The 25729-nt window shown below is 53.4% G+C and overlaps 1 protein-coding gene across 4 annotated transcripts in view; it reads left to right on the forward strand.

The window, feature by feature from the left end:
* BMP1 (bone morphogenetic protein 1) overlaps positions 1-25729 on the forward strand; it is a 39761-nt gene that overhangs the window by 3280 nt on the left and 10752 nt on the right. For 2 of the 4 annotated variants that reach the window (XR_011436645.1, XM_005607660.4), the window contains exons 2-15: positions 4044-4157; positions 6511-6675; positions 6867-6984; positions 7287-7465; positions 8210-8315; positions 9672-9796; positions 10336-10451; positions 18850-18952; positions 20455-20571; positions 20830-20975; positions 21105-21300; positions 22648-22773; positions 23484-23644; positions 24045-24225. Coding sequence is in view for 3 of the 4 variants with exons in the window: in XM_005607660.4 (XP_005607717.3) it covers positions 4044-4157; positions 6511-6675; positions 6867-6984; positions 7287-7465; positions 8210-8315; positions 9672-9796; positions 10336-10451; positions 18850-18952; positions 20455-20571; positions 20830-20975; positions 21105-21300; positions 22648-22773; positions 23484-23644; positions 24045-24225 (1953 nt within the window). In the remaining variant the exon portion in view is untranslated. Of the gene's footprint in view, positions 1-4043; positions 4158-5083; positions 5176-6510; positions 6676-6866; positions 6985-7249; positions 7466-8209; positions 8316-9671; positions 9797-10335; positions 10452-18849; positions 18953-20454; positions 20572-20829; positions 20976-21104; positions 21301-22647; positions 22774-23483; positions 23645-24044; positions 24226-25729 lie in introns of all 4 variants that reach the window. The other 2 variants (XM_005607662.4, XM_005607663.4) reach the window with 2 other exon arrangements.

Below are 25729 nucleotides of genomic sequence, written 5' to 3' on the forward strand. Positions count from 1 at the left end.
AGCACAGACACCCACTAAGCCAGTGAGAACCTTACTTCGGCCTCAGCGGGCAGCTCCGAGGTCTGCCCTTGGCAGGGAGGTGGGGCAGTAGCTCACCAGCCCTCATCACCATCCTCGCCCCAGGGGCCAAGTTTGGACTTCAGGGGTCCTCAGAGGAGCAGATTACAGGCTCCGGAGGATGAGAAGCAATCCCTTCCCTCACCAGACCACATCCCCCTCCAGACACTCTGAATGAGTCACCCACCCACCTATGCCCCAGCTCCCTGAGTCACCTTCTCTTTTAGGTGCCCCAGAGGAGGAGGAAAAGACTTGCAATCACTCTGAGCTCCAGCTGCAGGGGGACCAATGGGACTCCCCAGGAAGAAGGCACTCTCAAAAATTCTAGTTTCTCAAGAGATCTGGGGAGAAGATTTAGGGGGAGGAGGGGGAGGAAGTAGAATGTGTCATTCCTCAGGCCACTAAGGAGTTACTAAGTGTCTCCAGGGTAATCGGCTAATCTTCCCCACCCCTCCTCTCTCTCCCTCCCCTCTCCCCTTCTCCCCTCTGTCCATTTCTACGGGGCAGGGCAGGGCAAGGTGCCCTCTCCTTTGGGGAGTATGGCCTGTGAAATGCAGTTCTCTGGGTTTGAAAACACTAGGGCTTGCACAGGGAAGTAGTCCCAGAGTGTGTTTTTGTACATTTGCAGATATGCCCCTGCTTTATGGGCAAGTCTGTTTAACTGTGCACGTGGGTACTCCTGAGTACATGTAAGTGGACGTACAAACATGCACCTGTGCGTAAGTGTACATGTGTCATTAAGTACATGCAAACATTTGCAGGAGCTCGAGCATGTCCTCCCCCAGCTAGAAGCTTGCACTGGTGTGATGGGACGTTCTATGCTGGGTACACATGGTGCTCTTGGGATTTCAACACACCAGCCACGCTCCTCTGGTTCCCCCCAGCAGGAGATGCCTTGCCATGTCCAAGGACGAGACTCTGGAGTCAAGAAGCTGACCTGGAGGATGGGCACATGGGGTCCAGCTTGCTCTCTTCTTTCCTCTTCTGCTCCAGGGGTCTGGCTGTGGAACAGCCATGAGTGTTCCTGGCTGGTTTACAGCCAGAAAACAAAACAAAAACTTTTGATCCCGTGTTGAAAATAACTACTACCCTGACCCTGACCCCAGGGCTTCCTTCCGTGTAAGGAGGGGTGTCCTGGACTCTCCAGCATCCAGATTCCTTAGCTTCCCTAAGGAGAATCCCAAATAGGCAGAGCCTTCAGGCCCAGCTCGTGGCCATGAGGCGCTCCTGCCCACCTCATCTCTCTCCACCCCCACTCTGTTCCCACGCATTCTTCAGCCATGACATCCCTACCACAGGGCGCTTGTTCCACGGATGAGCTCTGCGGCCAGCCCTGGGGCCCGTCCCGCCTTCCCCTTGCCCTGCCCTCCACACTGCCCTGGTCCCCCAGGCCCGCACAGTTCTGTGAGCTCTGTACTTGGAATTTGAGGTTCTGCTTCTGAGCACTCCAGGGCTGTACTCAGCTGGGAGGTCAACGTGGGTGAGCCAGTATGTCTCTGGAAAGTAGAGAGCTGAACTGGAGCTTCCGGAGCTGTTCCTAGGGTAGGATTAGCAGTGGCCATTTAGTGGGTGCTCTCTGTACTCCAGGCTTTGTGCTGTACTTCATGCAGTAGTCCTAGGAGACAGAGTCCATTATTAGCTCCCTTTTATGTGGGAGAAAACTGAGGTTTAGCAGAGTTTATATGACTTGTCACCTAGAAGTACCCAAGCTGGGATTCAAAGGCAGGTCTGTCTGACTCCAAAGACCTTACTCTGCTGTGTCCAAAGACAAGTCTGCGGGTCCAACCACATGCGTATATGGTGATCCTGTGGGCACAGGTGCGTGAGCCTGCAAGTGCAGTGTCTGTGCAAAGTGTGCAAAGGCGTAGGGTGTTCATGTGGCACATGCCCACCTGTGTGAACCCACCACTGCCTCCTTGGAGTGTCCCTCTCATCCCCAGCCTTCTAAGGCCACCCTTGCATGTCAGCTGAGAAGCATCCTCTGTTGCTGTTCCATCAATAGCTGAGCCAAGGCCACCAAAGGTGACGTTTTAAGTAAGAGAATCTTTCTCACGTGTTGGAAGAGATTCTGGGCCACCTACCAGCTGGTGACCTTGGGCAAGTCATTTCCCCTCTTGGGCCAAAGTGTTTTGATCTCTAAAAGTCAGGGTGGTGGGCTAGAATCTAGCCACTAGGTTCTCTCTCCAGGAGTTTGTAATGGGACACTCCTAGGCAAAGGCATGGGCAGAGTATGGCGTAACAGGCATGTCCTGGGTGGGTCGGGGCTAAATGAATTCGTTCATGTGAAAGCACTTTGTCCGCTGGAAAGCATCACATAAATTTCCACAGACATTTACATAAGGTGCCATTGTTGCTGCTATCACTGGCTTAATGGGTTTGGAGCTTACTGTTGGTTTGTGTGTGTTGGAGCTTGACGTGTGTTTTTGAGGACTGTCTGTGACTCTGTGTATTTTTTGTGACTAGGTGTATCTGAGTGAGTGTCTATTTTTGTGTATATGTATTTACAATACGGGCTCTATAGAGGTAATGAACTTGAGTGCAGTGGGTACTGACTGGGAATCAGGGAGGCCTGCATTATAAATCCAGCCTTTCTAGTGACTAGCAGTGTGGTCTCAGTTAAATTATTTCCCTGCTGGGCCACAGTTTGCACATCTGTAAAATGGAAGCTTAATAACTGCTAACTCAACTCTAAGTCACATCTGTAGAAGAGTGTGTGTCTGTGGGCGTGTGTTTGCAGGCCTGGAGAATATCAATGTGGTCCTTGACTCAAACAAACATAATGGAGTACCTTCCACCTGAAAGGGCAGTGTGGGCACTGCTTGTATGTGCAGGGATGTCTCTGTGACTTCGCATAGCTCCGTGTTCAATGGCGTGGGTGTGGATGTCACCATGTGTCTGTAGGAGCACTAACCCCATGTGTCTGATTCTGTGTGTGTGTGTGTGTCCACCCAGTGGGCCATCTGGGGAGGAGCAACCTGTGTACAAGGCCTCAAGGTTAAAACAATTTGTGTAATGCCGCCCCCAGGCCTATGTAGCGCTCGGGATGAGAAGCAGATGTCGCCCTGGCTGGAGCTGCAGGGAAACTGCTCTCTGCTCCACCTCCAGCACAGCCTCCCGTCCCCCCAGCCCAGTGCAGCGTGCAGCTCACATCTGAGCTCCTTCCAAAGCACTCAGCTCCACGACTTCTCTTTTCTCCTGCTCCCAACTTCTCAAGAAGCAGATGGACGGTTTAGCCCATCTCTCTGGAAACATCTCCCCCAGCTTCAGAGATCAAAATGGCCTAGAGGGGGCTTTCTCCCCCAGGCTTTTCTTCCTCCAGACAGGGAACCCTGAGACACAGAATCAGAGTCACTTGAGAATTGTCAAACCTTTTTCTCCTGGCTAGGGAGCTCCCATTATGTGTCCTGGTTTCTCTGATATGCCCATCTGCTCCCATTTTCACTCACAGCCTCCCCTCGATGTAATCGAAACAGCGTTTGTTGAACTACATGCTCGGCACGGTGCCAAAGTTGTGGGCCCACAAAGTAGACACTTTGTCATCTTGCCCCTTGTATTTCCTTCATAGCTCCTGTCTCTATCTGGCATTCTTGAGTTCTGTATTTGCTTGCTTGTGTTTTGTTGGAGCTTAGTTCCACTCGAGCAGGGACCTTTCCTGTCTGCTAACCACTGGAGTGGTGCCTGGCCCACAGGAGGTGCTCACTAAGTATTTGCTAAAGAATGATGAAATAAACGACATGACCATGTCTGGGTAGAGCTAACAGTCTGGCAGGGGTTGGGCTTCAGCTTTGCTGAGATTCCACCTAAAAAGTGAGCCTGAGTCTCCCAAGAGATCCTCGAAGCCAGTCCCCCACTGCCCTCCTCCTTCCTCAGAAGACATTTGAAGATTAAAGTTGCTATGGGGGCCAGGAGGTGTGCCCACGGGGTCGGGCCCGTCAGTGCTGGATAGGAGGACTAACTCGGCCCCTGGCTTCTTCTTTTCTCTCTAGTTGCCTTCCTTGGGGACATTGCCCTGGATGAGGAGGACTTAAGGGCCTTCCAGGTACAGCAGGCTGTGGATCTCGGACAGCAAGCAATCCGCAGGTCTTCCATCAAAGCTGCAGGTACATTGGGTACAGGCTGGCCCTCCTATGTCCCAGACATAGGTTCCAGGATTGGAGAAACAAGGAATCTCCCTGTTCCCAGCCAGGCCTTCCCAGGACAGAGGCCATGAGCTTGAATCCAGCATAAGGGCTTGTCTTCCCTTGGGATGTCTTCATCCCTTCTCTAGAGGAGTAGCAAGTGTAGACATATCCAGGAGCGAAGAACTGACATTCTTTTTGCTTACAGCTTGTAAAGTACTTTCAAAAGCATTATCTAACTTGGCTGTCCCCAGCCACCTTCAAAGGTAGGTATGAGAACAACTCCTGCGTACAGACACAAAACTAAGATTCACGGAGGTAATGTGACTTGCTCAAGATCACAAAGCTAGAGGCCAGCCCCGTGGCAAAGTTGTTAAGTTCCTATACTCTGCTTCAGCAGCCCAGGGTTTCACCGGTTCAGATCCTGGGTGCGGACACGGCACTGCTCGACAGGCCATCCTGAGGCGGCGTCCCACATGCCATAAGTGGAGGGACCTACAAGTAGAATATACCACTACTTACTAGAGAGCTTTGGGAAGCAGAAGAAGGAAAAAAAAAGAAGATTGGCAACAGATACTAGCTCAGGTGCCAATCTTTAAAAAAAAAGATCACATAGCTAGTCACTGGCGGAGCTGGGACAGGAACCAAAGCCTCTCACCCCAGATCCGAGGCCCGTCGCTCAGCACCGCAGTCCCTCCTGGCTTCTCCTTCTGCTTCCACTTTGCAAGCTTCTATGCATTCTTCAAGTCCCACCCACCTCAAGAGCTTCTCTTGTGAAATCTTCCCTGATCGTCCCCCAGACATGACTGTACCTCCATTTTCTGTGTTCTCTGCTCCCTGCGTACACTCTTGGCATCTCGCTCATCGTACTATATTGCAATGATTTGTTTATATGTCTCTCTCCCCAGCTGGACTCAAAGCTCTTCAAGGTCAGGGATGGGTCCTTCTTATCCCTGGGTGTGGTCCAAGCATCTAACAACCCACCTGGCACTTGTGAATGGTGAGGGAATGGGAAGAATGAGGGCTGAGCTGGCTCAGTTCTCACTGCTCTGGAACATGGTCCTGCCCACAGGTAGCTCTCCTCTTGCTGAAGGGCGGGGATTCTCACCTGTGGCCTGTTCTGGGCATACTCTGGTGGTGCCAGGCAGTTGTCCTGCCCAATATGAGGGAGGATCCTGGCATGGGCAGCTCGTGGAGGAAAGGCCAAACTACACCAGAGAGCTGCTGGCTATGGAGGGTGACCTGGTGGCCTGGTAGCTAGCACTCCTTCCTTGACCTTAGTGGGGACCCGTAGACATAGTACAAGGGGAAAGCAGGATATAGGAGTCGGATCACCCAGGCCTGCCATTAACCCACCGTGTGACCCTGGCAGTTCTTTGACCTTAGTTTCCTCATCTGTCAGGTGTAGATAGTGACACTTGCCCAGTCCCCCTCGGAAAGCCTGTGTGTCAAATGAGAATATGTATTTGAGAACACTTAAAGAAGACATCAAGTTCTGTACGCTCCACACATATGAAGGTTTATTACAGGAGAAGGGAACGTTTCCTATGCTCAGGTGCCCCACAGTTCCTAGGAAACGAGGACACCATTGTTCTCTTTTTCAATTACGTCAATTCTCGCTATTCCTGGAAGTTATGAATGGACTTAGAAAATACCCTTATTCTGTAAAGTCACTGTGAACACTGAATTCGTGAATACTGAGCCATCACTCATAGGGAAAATACAGGGGTAAGTTCCTGTGAGCCTGTGGTCACATTTTCATCAACTCATCAGTACGTAACCCTGTCTCATGTGTGTCTCTGTTTAAAGACACCTTATTTAATACGTAGGTGACTCAGTAAATTGAACTCATGGCCCACAGCACTGTAGCTCACGCCTGAAGGAAGCTTCTCTAGCCCACGTGTTCTCTCCACAAGGCGCATCCCCGCCTTCCTGCACTGAGGATCACTATACCACGCTTCAGCACTGCAGCGGGGGGGAGGCAATTGAAACAGTGAAATCACCAAGAAAAAGCACAAAAATGCAAAAATTGTGGCACAAAATAGACTGTGACAAAGATGCTTATTTACAGTATGAGAGCCGAAACACGAAGGCGGAGTGTTGCATGTTCAGCCTCAGCTGGGAATGTGTGCGTTGAGCAACTCCGCTGTTTCACTGCTCTGCGCATGTCAGCAAATGACCAGAATGGCTGAGGGTGCTGATTTGGGGGTTACGGATAAGTTTCAGTGAGTGGGCAAATATGGAGCCCTCAAATAATGAGGATTGATTATAATTTGCTTCCCCCCCTTCTCCTCTTCATTCACTTGCTACCAATGTCTGCTTCTTTCGATTTCAGAAAATTCTTCTACCCCCATCTGCCAGAGCACTAGTGGGCAGCCTCAGAGGAAAAACCGTGGGAGATGGAGAAGCAGGTTCCGGAGCCGGCGGGCAGCAACATCCAGACCAGAGCGTGTGTGGCCCGATGGGGTCATCCCCTTTGTCATTGGGGGAAACTTCACTGGTGAGCGTGGTGTTGGGAGGTCCTGGGAGCAGCCTGCATCTGGGCCTGGCCTTGGGGCAGCCCTGTTGTGCATGGTAGTATGAGTGGTACCGTCAGCCTGTCTGTCCAGTGAGTGGCTGCCACTCTTTAGCAATGGGTGGAGGTGGGCTCACCTGGATACTGTGACAGCCTAGCCTTCTTCATCCTGGCAGGCAGCCAGAGGGCAGTCTTCCGGCAGGCCATGAGGCACTGGGAAAAGCATACCTGTGTCACCTTCCTGGAGCGCACTGATGAGGACAGCTACATTGTTTTCACCTATCGACCCTGCGGGTGAGCAGGAGCCCCTGGACACTGCACCCTCAGCCGTCACCCCAACCCGTGCTCTGTCCTGGGCACTGCAGCTGCCCTGTCTGGGCAGAGCCCAGCATCATCTGTCCCCTCCTGCCGTGGGGCATCTCCCCCGGAACCCCTCCCAGATGTGGCTATGACCCCAGCACACAGCCTGGGCACCCTGCACTCAGGCTCCTCCCCACCCCTCCACTCCCCCACCCCCCTGGCAGCCTCGCCCGGCCCCTGAGTGGATGCACTCCCCCAGCTCGGGACCGCCCCCCTGAGCTGGCCCCGCCCTCCAGGTGCTGCTCCTATGTGGGTCGCCGTGGTGGGGGCCCCCAGGCCATATCCATCGGCAAGAACTGTGACAAGTTTGGCATCGTGGTCCATGAGCTGGGTCACGTCATTGGCTTCTGGCACGAGCACACACGGCCAGACCGGGACCGCCATGTCTCCATCGTGCGTGAGAACATCCAGCCAGGTACACACCTCTACCTCATGGGAGGTGGGGCCACGCTCTCTGGGAGGGTGGGAGCTGCTCCCTGGAGCCATCACTTTTGGTCAGCTCAGCCTTACATTCCCAGCTGGCTGGGTAGTCCCAGCCCTGCCCAGGGCCCAGGTTGGTCCAGACCCTGCTCTGAGTCCTCTCCCCCCGGCCAGTAGCAGCTCAGGGACTGCAGATCAGTTGTGGAGCTACTCTGGGGACCAGGACAGGTCCAGGTCCTGGACACAGAGGCCATCCAGAGCAGCCGGAAGCCAGCTGGCCTTTAGAGTGGGGCCAGGGGAGGGGTTGGCTCATCCCCCACGCTGCCCCAGCCTTTCTCTGCACTTTTACCCAGTCTTCTGCTCTTTGACTATTCTGTCCTCTAAGGATTTTTTCTCTCTTGTTTCTTCTCGCTTTGCTCTTTTCCCTTCCTTCCTGCTTCCTCCCTCTCTCCCCAGGCCTCCTCTACTCTTCACTGCTTTCCTCTGGCTGTGGTTCTAGAAATGGGCACTTCCTTCCCATACTCCCTTGAGCCTTTCCTCCAGCAAGTCCTCATTCACCCCACCCCTCTGCTGGACAGACTCTTCTAGAGACCTTCCCCTCCCCCTAGTCTTCCCTTGGCTGCTCCCTGGACCGTCAGGTAGGGGGCACCTCTCAAGTGCAGGGAAGTCCTCATTCCCTGCCCTGAAAAGGTGGCACTGCATCCCGCTCAGACCCACCCCCTCTTCCTGGTCTTCGCAGGGCAGGAATATAACTTCCTGAAGATGGAGCTCCAGGAGGTGGAGTCCCTGGGGGAGAACTATGATTTTGACAGTATCATGCACTATGCCCGGAACACATTCTCCAGGTGAGAAATGGGCCGCCTCTGCTGGGGCAGCCCAGCGCTCTGTAGACCTCCACTTTGCACTAGCCTGCCCTGCTGGGGTAGTCAGCAAGGACGAGTGGGCCCCATGGGTGCTGCCTGCCCTGCTGTCCTCTTCCACAGTGGGGCCGTGGCAGGGCTGGGACTCACAGAGCCTTGGTTCTTCACACAGTACTGCGCACACTGAGGGCACCTGGCCCAGGAGGCTGAAACCCAGCCGCCCTGCAAGCCACATGGTGTGCTGTGGCCCTGGGACTGCATCAGGGAGCTGAGATTTTCCCTCATCCGCCTGTCAGACGGGGCACATTTTTCTCATTGGGGGCACCCTTTTCTGATTGGTCTGCCTTTTTGTAATTGGCTAAGTTATACAAAATCTGGCTCCTGCCATGGATCAGCCCTCCTCCCCAGCTTCTCCTTAGCAGAGTGTGGGAAACAGGCCCCTCTTCCTCCTCTCACTCCTTCCTGCCCGGCCTTTCCCATGCCTGGCTCTCCCCTCATGCTCTGTCTCTGCACTCCAGCTCTGACCCAGACAGTGGCCCTCCCTCAGTCACTCCTCCTAGACCCACTCTTCCTGCCTCCTGACCTGAGGGAACAGAGAGCAGGGAAGGGTGGTGAGGTCATCCCGCTCCCCACACCCACAGACCCCCTCCTGTACATTCCCACCACATCCCACCCCACCCCCTGCTGAGATCTGCCCAGCTGGGTGTGAGTCAGGGGCCCTGGGGAGGTGGAGGGCTGCCTGCTTCCCTTCGTTCTGCTCCTCCCAGATGGAAACACCCAGGATTTAGCAGGCAGGAAGTAGGGGGATAGGAGACGCTGATGGATCAGGAGCTGGCAGGGCTGTCCCCAGGGTCTGGTCTGGCCACGGTAGAACCTGCTCTTTAGCCTTGTGCCAGATGCTGTCAGAAGAAACCCCGCCGACAGGGTGAAGCCTTGGCCCCGGATAGTCCTGGGAGAAGTTCACTCAGGACTGAGGGGCCACATGAGGGGCCACAGAAGCAGGGCTGGGTGGGGCTGGGGACATGATCAAGTAGGGGTCCAAAGCTCCCCTGGGGCTGGGAGTGAGCCAGGGCACCAATGGGTCCCCGGGCATCCTGGGCCTATGTTCCTGACCTCCCAGAGTGTTCCTGGGGCTCCCCCAGGCTCCTGTGGTGCAGCTGCCACGGAGCAGGGTGGCTGCTGGTCAGTGGGCAGCATAATGACAGGGTGAGATGTCTCCACCCGTCCCTGACCCTGCTGAGGAATGTCTGGGCTCTGGCGGGGTCGTGACCTTCGGTACACACAGGCACACCACCCCTCCTTCCGTCAGACTCTCACCCAGGTTGGGCTTTTCCTCCTCAGGGGCATCTTCCTGGACACCATTGTTCCCAAGTACGAGGTGAATGGGGTAAAACCTCCTATCGGCCAAAGGACCCGGCTCAGCAAAGGGGACATTGCCCAGGCTCGCAAGCTCTACAAGTGCCCAGGTTGGGACAGGGAGGGACCGGCCAGGGGGAGGTGGAGGGCAGGGCCTGGGGGCAAGAAGGTTAAAGCTGTGAGTCTTAGAGAAGGCCGGAGGCTGCCTGGTGTTGGGGAGGGGGCACCCAGGGAGGGACATGTTCAAGTTGGGAACCAAACTGGGGCTAGGATCAGGGATGGTGGGATGCTGTGCCACCTACCTTCTGAGTGGCTGGGAGGGTAAGGGGGAGTAGAAGCAGAAGAGGGGGAGGGCAGAGCAATTCTCAGGGAGTGAGGCTCACCAGAGGAGCTCGACCTCAACTCTGGAACCCGTGTTGCCTTGACAACAGGGCATCCTTCAGCACTAGGCTTGGAGGTAGGCTGGCAGGAGCTCACATGTGAGGAGACGGGGGTGGATCTTAAAGGGACAGGACCATCCCAGACTCCCTTCTCTCCTCAGCAGTTCTCTCCCCCAAAGATGCCAGGGCTCGGGGGCGGGGGGAAGCCAGAAGGTTGGGGGGATTGGGTGCCAGCAGCCAGCAGCCCAGACGTTTCCTTTCTTTAACAGCCTGTGGAGAGACCCTGCAAGACAGCACAGGCAACTTCTCCTCCCCGGAATACCCCAACGGCTACTCTGCCCACATGCACTGTGTATGGCGCATCTCCGTCACTCCTGGGGAGAAGGTAACTGAGCAGCTTCTCCTCTGCCAGGACCCCCAGGCAGGAGAGCAGAGTCCCTCTCTGGAAGCCCACGGAACCCCACACTTGGGGTCCACATGGCTGTGAATAACCTCCCCGGGGAATGTAGACCCGTTCACTCCACAAGAATGGCACAGCACTACAGTAAGGAAGGGCTCCCGTGACTCACAGCCTTCCTCGGCTTCCTTCTGAATTAGTGCTACTTGTGGACAACATGTGCCAGGCCCTTTTCTAATGCTTCCCGGATCCATTCACAGGTGTCTCACGTGGAGTCTGGACCTCTCACCCACCCCTGAGCCTCCCGTGTCCTTTGTATTTTTATTGCTCCCAAGAGTCAGCTTTGAGTCTTTATTTCCCTTGATTGGAACATGGTACTTAATGTACAAGTGCAGCCTTGAGCTGGATTAAATTTTATTATTGGTCACATTGTTCATTCCAAAGGCTCTCAAGACCACTTTGAATCAGAATCCCCCCATCCAGCAGGTAGCCATCCCTCTTACTCTGCCAAGAGCTCATTTGATGAGCATGTCTTCTGGGTCTTCTGAACCTGGTCTTTGATCAAAATATTGAACAGGACATGAATCAAAGCAGATCTAAGACCTCCCTCCAAACTGACATTGATTTCTTAATCCACAGGCTTAGGGCAGAGTTATTACACTAACTATGACACGACTTAATGTCATAACCATCCAGACACAGGTCGCCACCCTGTTGACCAGGATGTGAACTTCTTCTGCATCCATGCCTTTGTCGTCCTTATATCCCTGGCCCAGGAAGTGGCTAATATATGCTGAATATAGAGATGGATTGCCTTACCAAATCAAATCCACTGTTCCGCCAGTTGGTAAAACCCCTTTTAAAAAGGAAGTGAAATTTATCTGACATGCCTTTTTTCAAGCGAACCCAAACTGGCTCCTAGTAATCAAGTGTTTCTTTTCTAAATGGTTGCAGACCATCCGTTTAATTGGGGGTTGACATTCAACTCAGTGGTCTGCAATTCCCAGAATTCACTCCAAACCCCGTCCTAGCACACGCATATTCCCCTTCTGAAAATTGGGAAAGCGTTTGTTCTGAGTTCTCAAGATTACAGACGCTGATCACATCTCCAAGTTATTTGAATGTCCTCTGATGTCATTTTTGAGCCTAGAGACAAAAGCCAATTTAAAGAGTTGCTCACTGACTCTCCTCCTATATTATTGAGCTTTCGTTTCCTTTCCAAACTGTGCTTATTTTATTTTTTGTATTTGAAGATCATTCTCTTTACAACAGACTTTTATTGAGGGTTGATTAATTCTGTCATCTCTCTTGGTTAACGTTCTACCATCCTCCCTCAAAGGTGAACCCATCCCTTCCTTGTTCCTCTCCGTGTTCTGAATCCAACTTACAAACTGCAGTCTTTTCCGCTGTCTGTGCTGACCCTGCCTCAGCTCCCTTCACCCCCTGCCGGGTCTCCACTGCCTCAGCCTTTGGAGATCTCGTCACAGATAGCAATAACAACTAAGGATTGTTGAGCATGTGATTGGCCAGGCATGTGTTAAGTTATTTATGTGTTATGTCTTTTAATTAGCACAACAACATTATAGGCCAGGTACTAATGTTATCCCCATTTTGCATATGAGAAAACTTGGAAAAATTAAGTAACTCGCCCAAGATCACATAGAAACTGGATTATGACACACAGTCTGCGATTGTGGTACTGTGTATATCCTAAAGCCCTGTTCCATTTCAAAAGTTACTTGAAAATTACTTGAAAGCTTTGCTTTCTTTCCTGTTCAGGAGATTTGCTCAGTCGGCAGGGGTGTGACAGAGTGTGGTCACGGTCAGCTTCTTTCCCGATTGCTCCAGGCTAGCGTGGGCTGGCCCTAGTCTCTAGTGGACACATGGCCTTGCCCCAGGAGCCTCTCTGTGCCTTCAGCCTGCTCCCTCCATAACTCCCAGGAGACTCCCCAGCATTTTTTAAAAAACTGTTTAATTGAGCTCACGTTGGTTTATAACATTGTGTAAATTTCAGGTGTATATTATTATATTTCAGTTTTTGTATAGACTACGTCGTGTTCACCACCAATAGTCTAGTTTCCATCCATCACCATAAACATGTGTCCTTTTTCCCCTCTTGTGCTCCCCCTACCTGCTTCCCTTCTGGTAACTACCAATCTATTCTCTATATCTATGTGTTTATCTTCCATATATGAGTGAAATCATATGGTATTTCTCTTTCTCTGTCTGGTTTATTTTGCTTAAGCATAATACCCTCAAAGTCATCCATGTTGTCACAAATGGCAAGATTTTGTCTTTTTTATGGCTGAATAGTATCCCATTGTGTATATATACCACATCTTCTTTGTCCATTCATCCATTGATAAGCACTTGGGTTGCTTCCATGTCTTGACTATCGTGAATAATGCTGCAATGAGCATGGGGTGCATAGATCTTTTTGAATTAGTGTTTTCATGTTCTTTGGGAAAATACTCAGAAGTGGAAAGGCTGGATCATATAGTATTTCTATTTTTTAATTTTTTGAGAAATCTCCGTACTGTTTTCCATAGTGGCTGCACCAGTTTGCATTCCCACCAGCCTTTTTCAGAGGCCTGCCTGGGGCGCCAGGGAGAGAAGTGGGCTACAAATAAAAATTGCAGATTCATCAATGCATGGTTGTAGAAATGCGAAAGGTAAAAACCACCCGTGGTCCTGGATGAAACTGCGGTGTTGTAAGTGAACCAACGATGGAAGCCTGGGGGGCAGAAACATTTAAAGGGCCTGCAGAGGCTGGGGAGCCAGAAGAGGGTACTGCCATAACGTAATAATGCCCATTCTTTGTTATTTAACAATTCTGTGCCAGGCAGAGTATTAGGCATCTTATATACAAGACTCATTATTCCTCACATCAGCTCTCTGATGCAGGCACTAGCATTCCTCCTGTAGAGATGAGGGAGTTGAGATCCCAGAGCATGAGTGAATCTGCCTGAGTTTACACAGGTAGTAGCAGTGGAACCAGCATCCAGGTCTGGGACTGTCGGACTCCAAAGTCTACGCTCTTTCAACAGCGAATCTTACATAAACCCACCTGCGTTAGTGGATGGACTTTGACATCTACTTTGGCTGCTGAGAGTTTGTTTTTCACTTGCTTTCCAGTTCTCAACTTATTGCCAGAAATGTGAGTGATAGGTAAATCTCATCTTAGACAATTATGCAAGTCAGGGGTATGTCAAACAGGAGTAAGAGGCACTTTGGAACGCTTCTTTCAGGATGCCCGAGTGTCTACACTGCATGAAATTAGCAGCTGCCCTGAAGAGGGTTCGCAGCGTTTTCCAAGCCGCCAAGCCGGCTCCTTCATGAGCAGGAAAGTGGCTTCAGGAGATCATGGTCAGACCTTGCTTGGGAGCCAAGAAGATAAGAACTTAAAATGTCTTTTGGATTTGGCAGTATCCACCCTCATTCCCTGCCCTCTGATATCCTGCCTATTCTTCGGGTTCCAGCCCAAATTCCATGGCCTCTGTAACGCCTTCCCTGACCTTCATCTCCCTTCCCCCAACCGGCCGGAGACGACCCCTCCCTCCTCTGCAAGGGCTGTGCTGGGCCCTCCCCTAAGTGTCTGCTCTCTGGTGCTGAAGGGCGTGGGGCGCTGAGGATGGAGGGAAAGCTGATGCTTGTTCTTTGCACAGCTGTTGGGCAAAATTGAGTGGCAGACGCGGGGAGGCCATGGGGAGTAGTGCTTAAGGGTGCAGGCTTGGAGCCAGGTGCCTGGCTTTGGCGCCCAGCTGTGCTGTTTACAGGATGTAAACATGATCTTGGGGAAGTTACTTAACCTCTCTGTGCCTTTGTTTCCCCCTTTGTAAAATAGGCCTGGTGATAGTACCTCCTTCGTGGGGTTGGTAAGAGGATTCAGCAAGTTAGTGTACAGAAAGTGCTTAAGGCCATGCCTGGCGTGGGGTGGGAAGCCCCTCAGTGTTCGCTGCTGTGCTCAGTCTATGTCCTGAACCCGTCAGATGACTCGGCCCTGGTCAGCTTCCCCAGGGGCCCCGTTTGCCTACCTCTACTTCCAGGATTCTGCTATGAACAATTTCTAACATCAAAATATCTTAAGAAAACTCAACTCCAATAGTGAAATTAACTTTTTGAGTGGCATACACTGTTGTATGTATGACACACACGTGTCAGACATGGCTGTAAATTTCACATATATTAATTTAATTCCCGTAAGTCCTATGAGGTACTGTTACCATGACCATCTTACAAATAAGGAAATGGAAGCACAGCGGGATTAGATGATGGGCCTAAGATCAGCAGCAAGACCAGACCAGGGGTCCCCCCCAAGGATAAACTTGTTCTCCCATTTCCTCTCTGAGAGTATCCAGCAAACATGAGGAGTACTTCCCACACATGGGGTACACCTTGAGACTCTGCACCCCTTATCTCATTTAACACCCTGACTGCCCAGTGGAGTTATGATCTCCTCCATCTTTCAAAGACATGAGGCACAAAGAAGTCACACCGTGGGCCTGGAGTCACCAGGCAGGAAGTGGTGGAGCTGGCCAGGTTTTCTTTGGCAAAGGGCAGTGCCCCGCCACCAGAACACAGCTGTTTCCACATAACAGAAGTCGTGACAACTCTTAATTAGACACCTCCGGTCTCAATATAGACATGGCTGTGCCTCCCTGTAGGATGCCTCTCACCGCCAGCACAGCTCCTTCCTCCTCAGTGAGGTGGCCTCTGGCTCCTCTTGCCCCGGAGGAGGTCCCTATGAGCCTTTGGGGTTCTGCCAGCTGGGCGTGGTTTCTTCTTCAGAGGGTCTGGACTCATCTGCCCTGGACCAGTCGGAGCAGCCTACGAGGAGGAAGGGAAGGCGCTGCTGTCCTTAGGGTAGCTGCAGAACAGAATCGATTGGCAGGCCCGGGGGGCCGCAGGGAGTGGTGAAGGGTGGACGTTCAGAGCCAGAGTGCCCTCGCTTGGCCCTCTGCATGCCTTCTTCCTTCCAGCAACGCTTTAAAGATACTTTTGTTGTTTGTTAGATGTAAGGCTAGTGTGCATGTTGTGAAAATTTTGAAAGCGTAGAAGTGCGCAAGGTGAAAAGTGAGTATTCTGCCCTGACGCTCCTCCATGTCACACGCTCAGAGGCATCTGAGCATTGGAAACACTTCGTATGTCCTTCCAGACCCTTCCAGGTGTGCATGTGTGCACGGGTGTCTGTGTGAACACAAACAGTGCACACATGGGCTTCCGTCACTTGCCTTTCACTCGGCAATAAATCATGGCCATCTTTCCTCGTCAGCACATATAGGTCTACCTCAGTCACTTTCATGGCTGCTCAGCATCCGTCGTCTTGATTTCCTTTAATTTGATTATTCAGTCCTTCCTCTGCAGGTCTCTAGTGACAAATGTTTGATTTAAGTTTTTCCAAGATTTCATTATGGCCAGAAATGTTATAATAAACATCTTGAAACTTACATCTTTATACACTTGGGCAAGTATATCTTTGGATTAGATTCCTAAAAGCAAAATTCTTTTCAAGAAATATTTATTAAGTAACTACTACGTGCCAGGCACCAAGGACTCCATAGTGAATTAAAATTCCTACCCTCATAGGGTTTACATTTTGGTAGTTGGGGGAAACAGACAATGAGCAGATGAAATAAATGCAGCAGGTCAGATGGTGATAAGTGTTACAGAGGAAGTCAGCAGTGGGAGGTAGGGCAGTGGGGTGGAGGTTACCGCTCCACGTGGGATGGTGAGGGAAGGCCGTGTTCATGTCAGGAGAGTTGGAGCAGAAACGGACAGGAAGTGAGGGAATGCACCAGGCAGAGAGCTGGGAAGAGCTTCTAGGCAGCAAGTGCAAAGGCCCTGAGGCAGGAGCAGGCTTGCCGTGTTTGAGGATCAGCAAAGTCAATGTGACCAGAGCCAGGTAAGCAAGGAGGAGAGTGGTGGGAGATGGGGTCAGAGAGATAACAGGAGGTTGGATCATAAATGGCCTTAGAGGCTGTGGTGAGGACTTTGGATTTTGCCCTGAGTTGTATGCATTAAAGACTTTGAGCAGTGGGGAGACGTGATCTGATTACATCATAGAAGATCTGCTGTGGTGGGGGCAAGGTCAAGAGCAGGGCCTGTTGGACTGATCTTGGAAGAAGGTGACAGGGGGGCTAGGACTGAGAGTGAAGAAGGAGGACAGGCGGTTTGAGGAGAGAAAAGAGGTGTGAGAGGAGGGGAGTGTAAAAGAGGCCCAGCTGAGGTGAGTGGTCTCGAATTTCAAGTGAGACAATCAATGTTGAGGTATTTTCTCTGGCGACATTGGCCATCGGGTGTGGGCACAGACGGGTGGAAAGTTGGATTTAACTAGGGTTGTGGTTTTCAGGTGAGTACAGTAAAGAGAAAGAGGAGTGAGAGAGCTGAAGGCCTGTGCACAGAGGTGAGGGTCAGGGTGGCCCGTGGCTTTACTTTGAAGTGACGAGACTGCCAGCCTTTGGCCACTTCCTCTGTGGTCATAGTTGGTCATCTTCTAGAAAGGTCTAATGTTGGGTGACGACACACTGTCTGACCCCATGGCAAGAGCCAGAGCAGATTTTCAACTTTACTTTTTCAAAATCCCAGGCCCTGTATTTTTATAATAATGACTCTTGATGACTAACAGTCATCATCGAGAGTAACATAGTACCCTTCTCCAGACGTGGTCTCGCTTGATCCTGTCTTAAAGTACCACAAGTAGTAGAAGCTTCCCAAACACAGGCAGATTCAAGTTCATGTCTGAATCAGAGGACAAGAAGAAAGACGGACCGTGGGGTCCAAGCTAGGCAGGAGAGATGTGGGTCTGCGGAGGTGAAAGGCGGTGGAAATACCATAGGCTCCATGGACTAAGGTCGGATTAGAAGGATGGCTGGGCTCAGAGTACACAGGGAGCGAGTGAGGAAAGATTGGGGCACGTGGATGGGCAGTGGGGTCCTTGAGCTTGAGATTATGGATGCTAACAAGGCCTAGGGGATGGCATGCTCTGTGTGGCTGAGAAGGGGTAGAGAGAGTGTGAGAGAGGTCCCAGAGAGAGAGGCCAGGAAATGGGAAGGACGATCTAGGTAGCTACTGAAATCACCGCGAGTTCTGGCGGGATCTGTGTTAGAGAGTGACCGTGAGCCAGAAGCTCTTCCCTGACTGGTTGCAGCATTGACACTGGCTGCGGACAGCAGTTGCCAGCGCCTGCTTCAGGATCTTTTCATTCTGGCCTCCACTGCGGTGAGCCAGAGCGGAGTCAGATCTTGTCCGCTTCTCCTCCAACAGGGAACCCAGCTGGCACCTAACAGGTGGGCCCCTCGGGTCGTCACGTGTCCACCGTCCATGCCTTGAGAGTCACGGGGAGCCGTTCCCTGGAGTCCCTGCTTATTGGACTCTAAATACACACCAGGTTTGGAGGCTCATTCTGGAAACTACTAAGGAGGCCATTTCCCTCCTGGAAAGTGTGCTTCTTTACCTGTTCCTATGCCCACCTGCTGCAGAGAGGTGGTACTTACCAAGGTGTCAGGTGTCCTCCAGTATTAGGGGACATCTGATGAGTTTGGAGGCTGAAATGAGTTGACGTGCAGGAGGTGATTAGGGCAGTGCCTGTGCACACGTGTGATGTGTTGTCTCAGGTGAAATGCTCTTTCCTCATTTTATGCTCGTGGTGGCTGAGGTTCAGAGAGGTTCGGTGATTCACCCAGGGACTCACAGCAGGAAATGCAGAGGTGAGATTCAAACCCAGGTCCACATGCGTGTCTGGAGTCTGAGTCTTTTCACTAAGTGTTCTTTTCATGCATATGTCTTTTCCTTCTAAGTCCTGAGCTTCTTGATGGGAAGTATCTTAAACCCATTCACAGTAAGGATCCAGCTCTGGTGTTCTCCTCAGCAGTTAGCATGGATCAGCATTCAGTAACTATGTGATGCTGGCTGACTCAGCCCTTCTTCCCTCTGCATCTCCTTTCTGGATCCCTCATTCCCATTTCAGAGCCCCCAGTGCCCACATGCCACCCTGGGCCCTTCCTGTCCCTGAGGAGACCTCTTCCCTCTGAAAGTGCTGTGATTTATGTTACTTAAGTTGACCGTGAGGACAGCTGGGTGTGTGTAACCCAAAGCAGTGGCTTCTCCTGAGGGGATCAGTAAATGAGAGCCCTGGTCTCATGCACATATTCAACAAGGCCGTGCATTTTCGGTGAGGACTGGCCTGGGAGATCTGGGAAGAATGCCGACTCTAACTGGCAGACGGCTGGGGAGGAGCGACATTTCTGTGCCAGGAGCTCCTTTTTGGACCCCTTAACTATCACCCGTGGCAAACCACCTCACGTAAGGTGCCGTGGTCACGGGGCTGGCGGGCGAGGCCAGCGAGGTGTGGGGAGCAGCGTAACCTTCCTCCTCCCCATTTCCCTAGATCATTCTGAACTTCACATCCATGGACCTGTACCGCAGCCGCCTGTGCTGGTACGACTACGTGGAGGTCCGTGATGGCTTCTGGAGGAAGGCGCCCCTCCGAGGTAACAGCGCTAGCTCACCCCCCTGCCTCCTCTGGATTCCTCCTTAGAACTGCTCACATCCCACTCTCTTCACCCTCCCCGGGACCCAGCACTCGGCCAGGGGCGACCCCCTGGCGTGGGAGCCAGGAGTCCTGTGGTGTGGTTAGTGCCTGCCAGCTCGATCATTGAGTGTGTGACTTTGGGCAAGTCCCTTCCCTGATCTGGACCTCAGAGTCCTTGGTGCAGGCTTCCGGGCTTCCCTCAGAGGGTAGCTGTCCATGTATGGGTTGGGGGAGTCATAGGAGTTGACAGAGGGAGACAGGCAGGCGCATCCCCACAGCTCCAGGATCTCTTCCTCATCTGGGTAATTTCAGAGGCTCTGCTTTCTCTGTCTGCAAGGCCTGGCTTGAGCGTGCCCACAGTGTAGCCTGGTGTACCAGGAGGGCTACCCAGCTGGCATGGTGGCCTAAACTTGTCTGCACAGGATGCTTTGTCCCTGGTGGGGGCAGTGAGTACGTGGGGGATGGGAGGTCAGAACCACAGGACAGAAGTGCTCTAATGGGCACAGACTGAGGGCAAAGAGGGGCTTCCAAGAGGGCGCTTGTGTCAGCCCTCAGGAGCTGTGTGAATTCTCCCCCTAGCCTGGACGTTGTCCTGAGTGTCTCGGGGCTGCTCGCCGCAGTGGAACTTTTGTCCTACGGCCTGTGCCTGATGGCAGGCTGACAAATCCTTGCTAACCGTCTCTTTTTTTCCCCTCAGTTTCTGATATTCGAATATTTATTAGTCACCCATAGCAGCTGTCATTACAACACTTCCGCCTGCGGACGTGGTCGCGTTTCCAAGATTGCAGTTTCTTTTTCATAGCTTACATTCCTAGGTCAGCACCCTCTTGCTGAGAGTTGGGAAACACCCGTCTTAGGCTCACACGGATCATCCCTAGTCAGTTCTTGACTACGCAGGATTCCACAGATGGCTACCCTCATCTACTTGTGTGGATTCCTGGCGGGTTTTATTTCAAAGGAGGCTTTTTCTGACCGAGTCCCCAGATTCTGGGATTTATTTAGGGTTCTGAGGCATTCTCTGCCGTTGGTCAAATGAAAACATTTTGTAATATACAAAGAAAGCTGTTTGTTCTTGGTTATTACTTGTTTGCATGGAGATCAAATAAGAAAAGATAAGTAATGTTAGTAATAGGCTCTTTTTAAAAAGTAAATAAAACACACGTACAGTTAGTTATTGTGAGGAGTCACCTTTTGTCCCAGAAACAGACTTATGTCCTGTCCCTCAAGGGCATGAAATGCTCTAGAAGTGCTCTCTGGCTCTTTGAGGCCAAGCTGGAGTTTGGACCAGGCCGACTGGAAGGCGTGTGGTCCTAGGAGTGTGTGCCAGTCGCAGACCAGGGCCAGAACCCCCAAGTCCCCCAGAGACGGGGGCGGGCTTCCTGGAGGTACAACCCTGGTACAAGAAGGGGAGAGGGGTTCACTCCAGGCCTCACGGCCCCTCTGTCCACATCATCTGCGCAGGCCGCTTCTGTGGGGCCAAACTCCCCGAGCCTGTCGTCTCCACTGACAGCCGCCTCTGGGTTGAATTCCGCAGCAGCAGCAACTGGGTCGGGAAGGGCTTCTTTGCAGTCTATGAAGGTACTGAGGATGGGGGAGGAGTCAGATACGACATCCCTGTGCACCCTGGAACCACTACCTCTGGGCACCCCGGGGGCGAGGTTGAGGGCCCACAGGGAGGAAGCAAAGATCTGGTGGGTTTGGCCAGGGCGGAGGTGGGGGCACTGGGAAGCTGGAGGGATGTGGGAGGGGCTGAAGGACAGGGCAGAGGGGTTCTCCAGCAGGCAGAGCATTCTGACCAACTTCCCCTTTTTCCCACCCCACCCTGTGTCCCCAAAGCCATCTGCGGGGGAGATGTGAAAAAGGACAACGGCCACATCCAGTCGCCCAATTACCCGGACGATTACCGGCCCAGCAAAGTCTGCGTCTGGCGGATTCAGGTGTCCGAGGGCTTCCATGTGGGCCTCACCTTCCAGTCCTTTGAGGTAGGTCAGAGACCCTGGGACCCGAGGCTTTAATGCCCGCTTGCCCCAGGAAGGCCCGCCTCTGTGGGCTTTCGGGCGCTGGATCCCCGCAGCCAGATCTCCTCCCGCTGACGGAGCCCCGGCCCTCAGATCGAGCGCCATGACAGCTGTGCCTACGACTACCTGGAGGTGCGCGACGGGCACAGTGAGGGCAGTCCCCTCATCGGGCGCTACTGTGGCTACGAGAGGCCAGACGACATCAAGAGCACGTCCAGCCGCCTCTGGCTCAAGTTCGTCTCTGACGGATCCATTAACAAAGCTGGCTTCGCCGTCAACTTTTTCAAAGGTGCCTCCTTCCCTGTTCCCCCACCCCACCCACACCCTTGGCCAGTCTATCTCCTTTATGCCTTCTTTTAATTTTTTTAATTTTATCTCGTTGTGTTAAGAACACTTAGCGTGAGATGTAGCCTCTGAGCACATTTTTAAGTGTGTAACCCAGTGCTGCTGACCGTAGGCACAGTGCTGCACCGCAGGTCTCTAGAGCTTATTCATCTTGCTTGATTGAAACTTGACACCCGGAGACTAGCTCCCCATTTCCCCTCCCCCAGCCCCTGGCAACTACTGTTCACTATTTCTGCGAATTTGACCATTTTAGATATCTCACGTAAATAGAATCATGTAGAATTTATCTTTCCGTGACTGGCTTATTTTACTTAACATAGTGTCCTTAAGATTCATCCATGTTGTCACATATGGCAGAGTTTCCTTCTTCTTGAAGGCTGAATAGTATTCCATTATGGGTAGACACCGCATGTCCTTTATCCTCATCCATTCGTGGACATTTAGGCTGCTTCCACATCTTGGCTATTGCGCAGAGCGCTGCGATGGTTCCATTCCTTCTTCATTCACTCATTCAACACAGAGAGTCTACGAGGGAAGCCTAGGCCCTGGTGCCCTGCCCTTGAATTTATGGCCTAACTGGGAAGAAAAAGTCAACTCCATTGAAAACCTGCATCCTTTATTGAGTAAACGACACATTTATATAAAAGTAGCTGACACATGATAGGTGCTCAACTATGGATTTGAAATAACAGTTCAGGAGTTGTCGGAAAGTCCAAAAGTTTGTACGGAAGAAATGCTGATGAGGTGCGGAGGCAGGGTGTGCCGCAGGCCCGGCAGGAAGCCAGGCAGCCTGGGCATCTGTGGTGGGGTGACCTGGGCAGGGTGTCCTGCCTGGCCCGTGTTTCCTCGTCTGTAAGTGGGATGGCAGCAGCACCTCCATCACACGTCTCATGCGAGGGTGGAAGGAGAAGTGAGAGAGTGGTGCTTAGCTGGGGGATGGCATGCGTGAGTCACCAGTAAATGGTGGTGGCCACCAGCCCAGCCAGTGTGGTCAGAAGGGTGGCTCTGTCCCCTACTTTAGGTCACTCCTATCCCTTGGGGGCTCTCACAAGTATGACCCCCTGGGGAGCTGGTGGGGTTCTGAGCAGCCATGGAGGGCTGGGGGAGGCAGGAAGGCCCACGGCCCCAGAGCTGAGTGGACAAGTGAGGCTCCCAGCTGACTTCTCCCTGGAATGGGCATGGGGTGGTCACAGGAAGCCTGAGGGACCCTGGACTTGACTCTCAAGCAGAGGGCAGGAAGGGACTCAGGCCGTGGCCTGGGAGTCCCTGACCCCGTCCCTCCCACTGGCAGAGGTGGATGAGTGCTCTCGGCCCAACCGCGGCGGCTGTGAGCAGCGCTGCCTCAACACGCTGGGCAGCTACAAGTGCAGCTGCGACCCTGGCTACGAGCTGGCCCCCGACAAGCGCCGCTGCGAGGGTGAGCATCCCCTGGGGGCTTTTGCTCCCCTGCCCAGGCCCTCCCGCGAGATCTTGATGCCCTTGGACAGACCCTCCTGGAGAACTAGGATTCCCATGCACTGTCCCCCGTGGAGGATAAGGGGCATGTTTTATGTTTCAGTCCCCCAGAACACACTGTTATCAGGTGTGTGCACTCTGGTTTTTTGTTCCTTCTTATTCTTATGCTGTTTAAATGCTGATCTTGACCTGCTGATCATCATCACCCACCAGAGGTCATGATGGACATTTCAGAGTCTGTTGTTCTCGGCCTCTCCCTGTGCCTGTTCTGGAGATGCTGGAGATGCTCTCCCTGGTCAGCTGCCTCCAGCTCAGCCTCATCTTGCTGCACTGCTTCTCTCTGCTCACCTCTGAGCAGCTCCCTCTCTGTGCCTCCCAGGCCTCACTGCCCACTGGCCTGCCGTCCTTGAGCGCCTCCCTCCCCACTCCCTCTCAGCAGATGCCCTGGCCCGTTTTCTAGCAGAGGTCATAGAAGTGGCCGCACATACAACTCAGCTCCTCGCGCTCTGAAGATGCCTCCTTTCCTTCCATCCCTGAGAGGCCAGCCTCAGCCCCGGGGCTGCAGGGAACCCATAAATCCCCATCTCCTCCTCAGCGCACCCAGCCTAGTCTCCTGCCCTTGCCCAGAGTGGGGCCTCCTGGCAGATGACGCCACTTCCTTTGTCCCCCCAGCTGCCTGCGGTGGATTCCTCACCAAGCTCAACGGCTCCATCACCAGCCCAGGCTGGCCCAAGGAGTACCCCCCCAACAAGAACTGCATCTGGCAGCTGGTGGCCCCCACCCAGTACCGCATCTCCCTGCAGTTTGACTTCTTCGAGACCGAGGGCAACGACGTGAGTGCCTGCCTGGGGCTGAGAGCACGCAGCACAGCCTGAGGGCTGGAGCATGGCTCTGTGCTGGCTTCCTGCCCTCTGAAAGAAACACTCACAGATTGTAAAGAGGAGAGACTGCTCCAACTCCAGGAAGCAGGGGAGGCTCAGGGAGGAGGGCCTTGAAGGCCAGGGAGAGCCCAGCCTGTGGGAATGAAGGAAGTCGGGCTGGGAAGCCTGTGGAGTGAGGCAGGCTTGGGGCTTGTGTGGGGATGAGGGCAGAGTGGCACCTTTTTGAATTGTTAGATTTGGTAAAGTGGGTAACTGAGGGCAAAAGGGCTCACCAACAGGGAGCCTGGAGGGTGGGGGGCGTTCAGGAGAGGCTTCCTGGAGGAGGTGGGCCTGGAGCTGCGCTGCCTGGCAGGTGTGCAAGTACGACTTCGTGGAGGTGCGCAGTGGGCTCACGGCCGACTCCAAGCTGCACGGCAAGTTCTGTGGCTCTGAGAAGCCCGAGGTCATCACCTCCCAGTACAACAACATGCGCGTGGAGTTCAAGTCAGACAACACAGTCTCCAAAAAGGGCTTCAAGGCTCACTTCTTCTCAGGTAACCTCAGAAGCTCCAAGCCCAGCCTCCCCTCCTCCCTGCCGCTGCACCCTGCACTCCTCAGTCCCTCTGGTGCCAGCCAGCAGGGTCTGTCACCTGCTCTCCCCACTAGCTTTCCACCACCAGACCAGCCTGCGCTTCTGAACCCTAAAATTCCTGAACCCTCAGGGCTACGTGGGAGCTGGCCTGAGACCAGGCAGGACATAGGCATGCAGAAATGAAGGGAGAGGGCGTTCCAGGCATCAGGAGCTGAGCGAACCAAGGCCTGAGCGAGGGCAGGCCCTGGAACAGGGAGTTAGTTCAGTGGGGCTGGAGAACACGGGGTGCGCAGAAGAGCAAGGTGTTTGCATGGGACTTTGTGGGGCAAATTTTCTGGCAGCGGCCGATCTCTGATCAGACCCTGCAAATGCCAGACGAGTTCATGCCAGCCCCTTCAGAAAAGATGAGGAGCCCCCTCCAGCACCAAAGCTTCTGTGCACGTCCAACCAGCACATGTCTGTTGAGAGCTGCCCTGTGTAAGGTCGAGTCCCTTTGATGGCCCCATCTTCAGGTGGCTGAAATGGTAGTCAGCAGTCCTTTGCCCATCCTCTCTGAGCTGGACCTCCCCACTGCTTTAGTAATCCCTCAGTTCTTGGCCCTGGGCTGGGCTGGGAGGCAGCTGCTGGTTTCCCACAGGCAGCAGGACCCAGGACACAGGCAACACAGGGCAGGAGCTCTATGGAATCGAGTGTGGGGGAGAGTGGGCTGGCTGGAGGAGATGGTTTTGTGGGGGAGTGGCCCAGGGATGGTCACCCCAGCAGCCTGGTGGGCTGGGCATGGGGCGGCAGGAAGCCCACAGCCGAGTCCCGCTGCCTTCCTTCTCCCCTCCTTTGCCCAGGGTCCTGCATCCTCGAGCCCTCTGTGGCCGCCCTGCACCCCTGCCTGCCCCACCTGGATGCCATGCACTGCCCCTGTGCACTGGTTCCCTGCTTGGCACTGCCGGCCACCCTGCTCTGCTTAAAGTGCCCCAGCCCCTGCCAGCTGCTTGCTGAGACCCTCCCCTTGCCGCGCGAGTCCCCTTCCCTGTGCCGCCTGGAGCTCCCATGAGGTGCTTGCCACAGGGCTGAGGGGATGCAGCCCCTACTCAGGGGTGGGCTTGGCCCCTGGAGGACCATTACCTGCTTACTCTCGTCTCTTCCTACCCTTCTGTTGCTCCAGTCTTGGGGGGGGGGAACCGACACCACATCTGTCAGGCTTAGAGCCCGGGGCTCTCCACCCACAGTTACTGCCCTGCCCTGGCATGACACTGTGCCTACCCCAGCCCCAGCCCTGCACAGAGATGCATACATACATGTGCACACCTGCACACACACACACACATACATTGCCCCATCGCACGAGAAACCTGCAGAGGACGCTCACCGGTGGGCATCAAGGTTCAGCCCTCAGGGCGTGGGGCAGCTGACTCTGGCCCCCTGGAGGGGGCTCTTTGGACTTTTGGGACACCCAACGAGGAGACCCTAAG

The sequence above is a fragment of the Equus caballus genome, chromosome 2, assembly GCF_041296265.1.
Source record: "Equus caballus isolate H_3958 breed thoroughbred chromosome 2, TB-T2T, whole genome shotgun sequence".
Classification (NCBI taxonomy): Eukaryota; Metazoa; Chordata; class Mammalia; order Perissodactyla; family Equidae; genus Equus; species Equus caballus.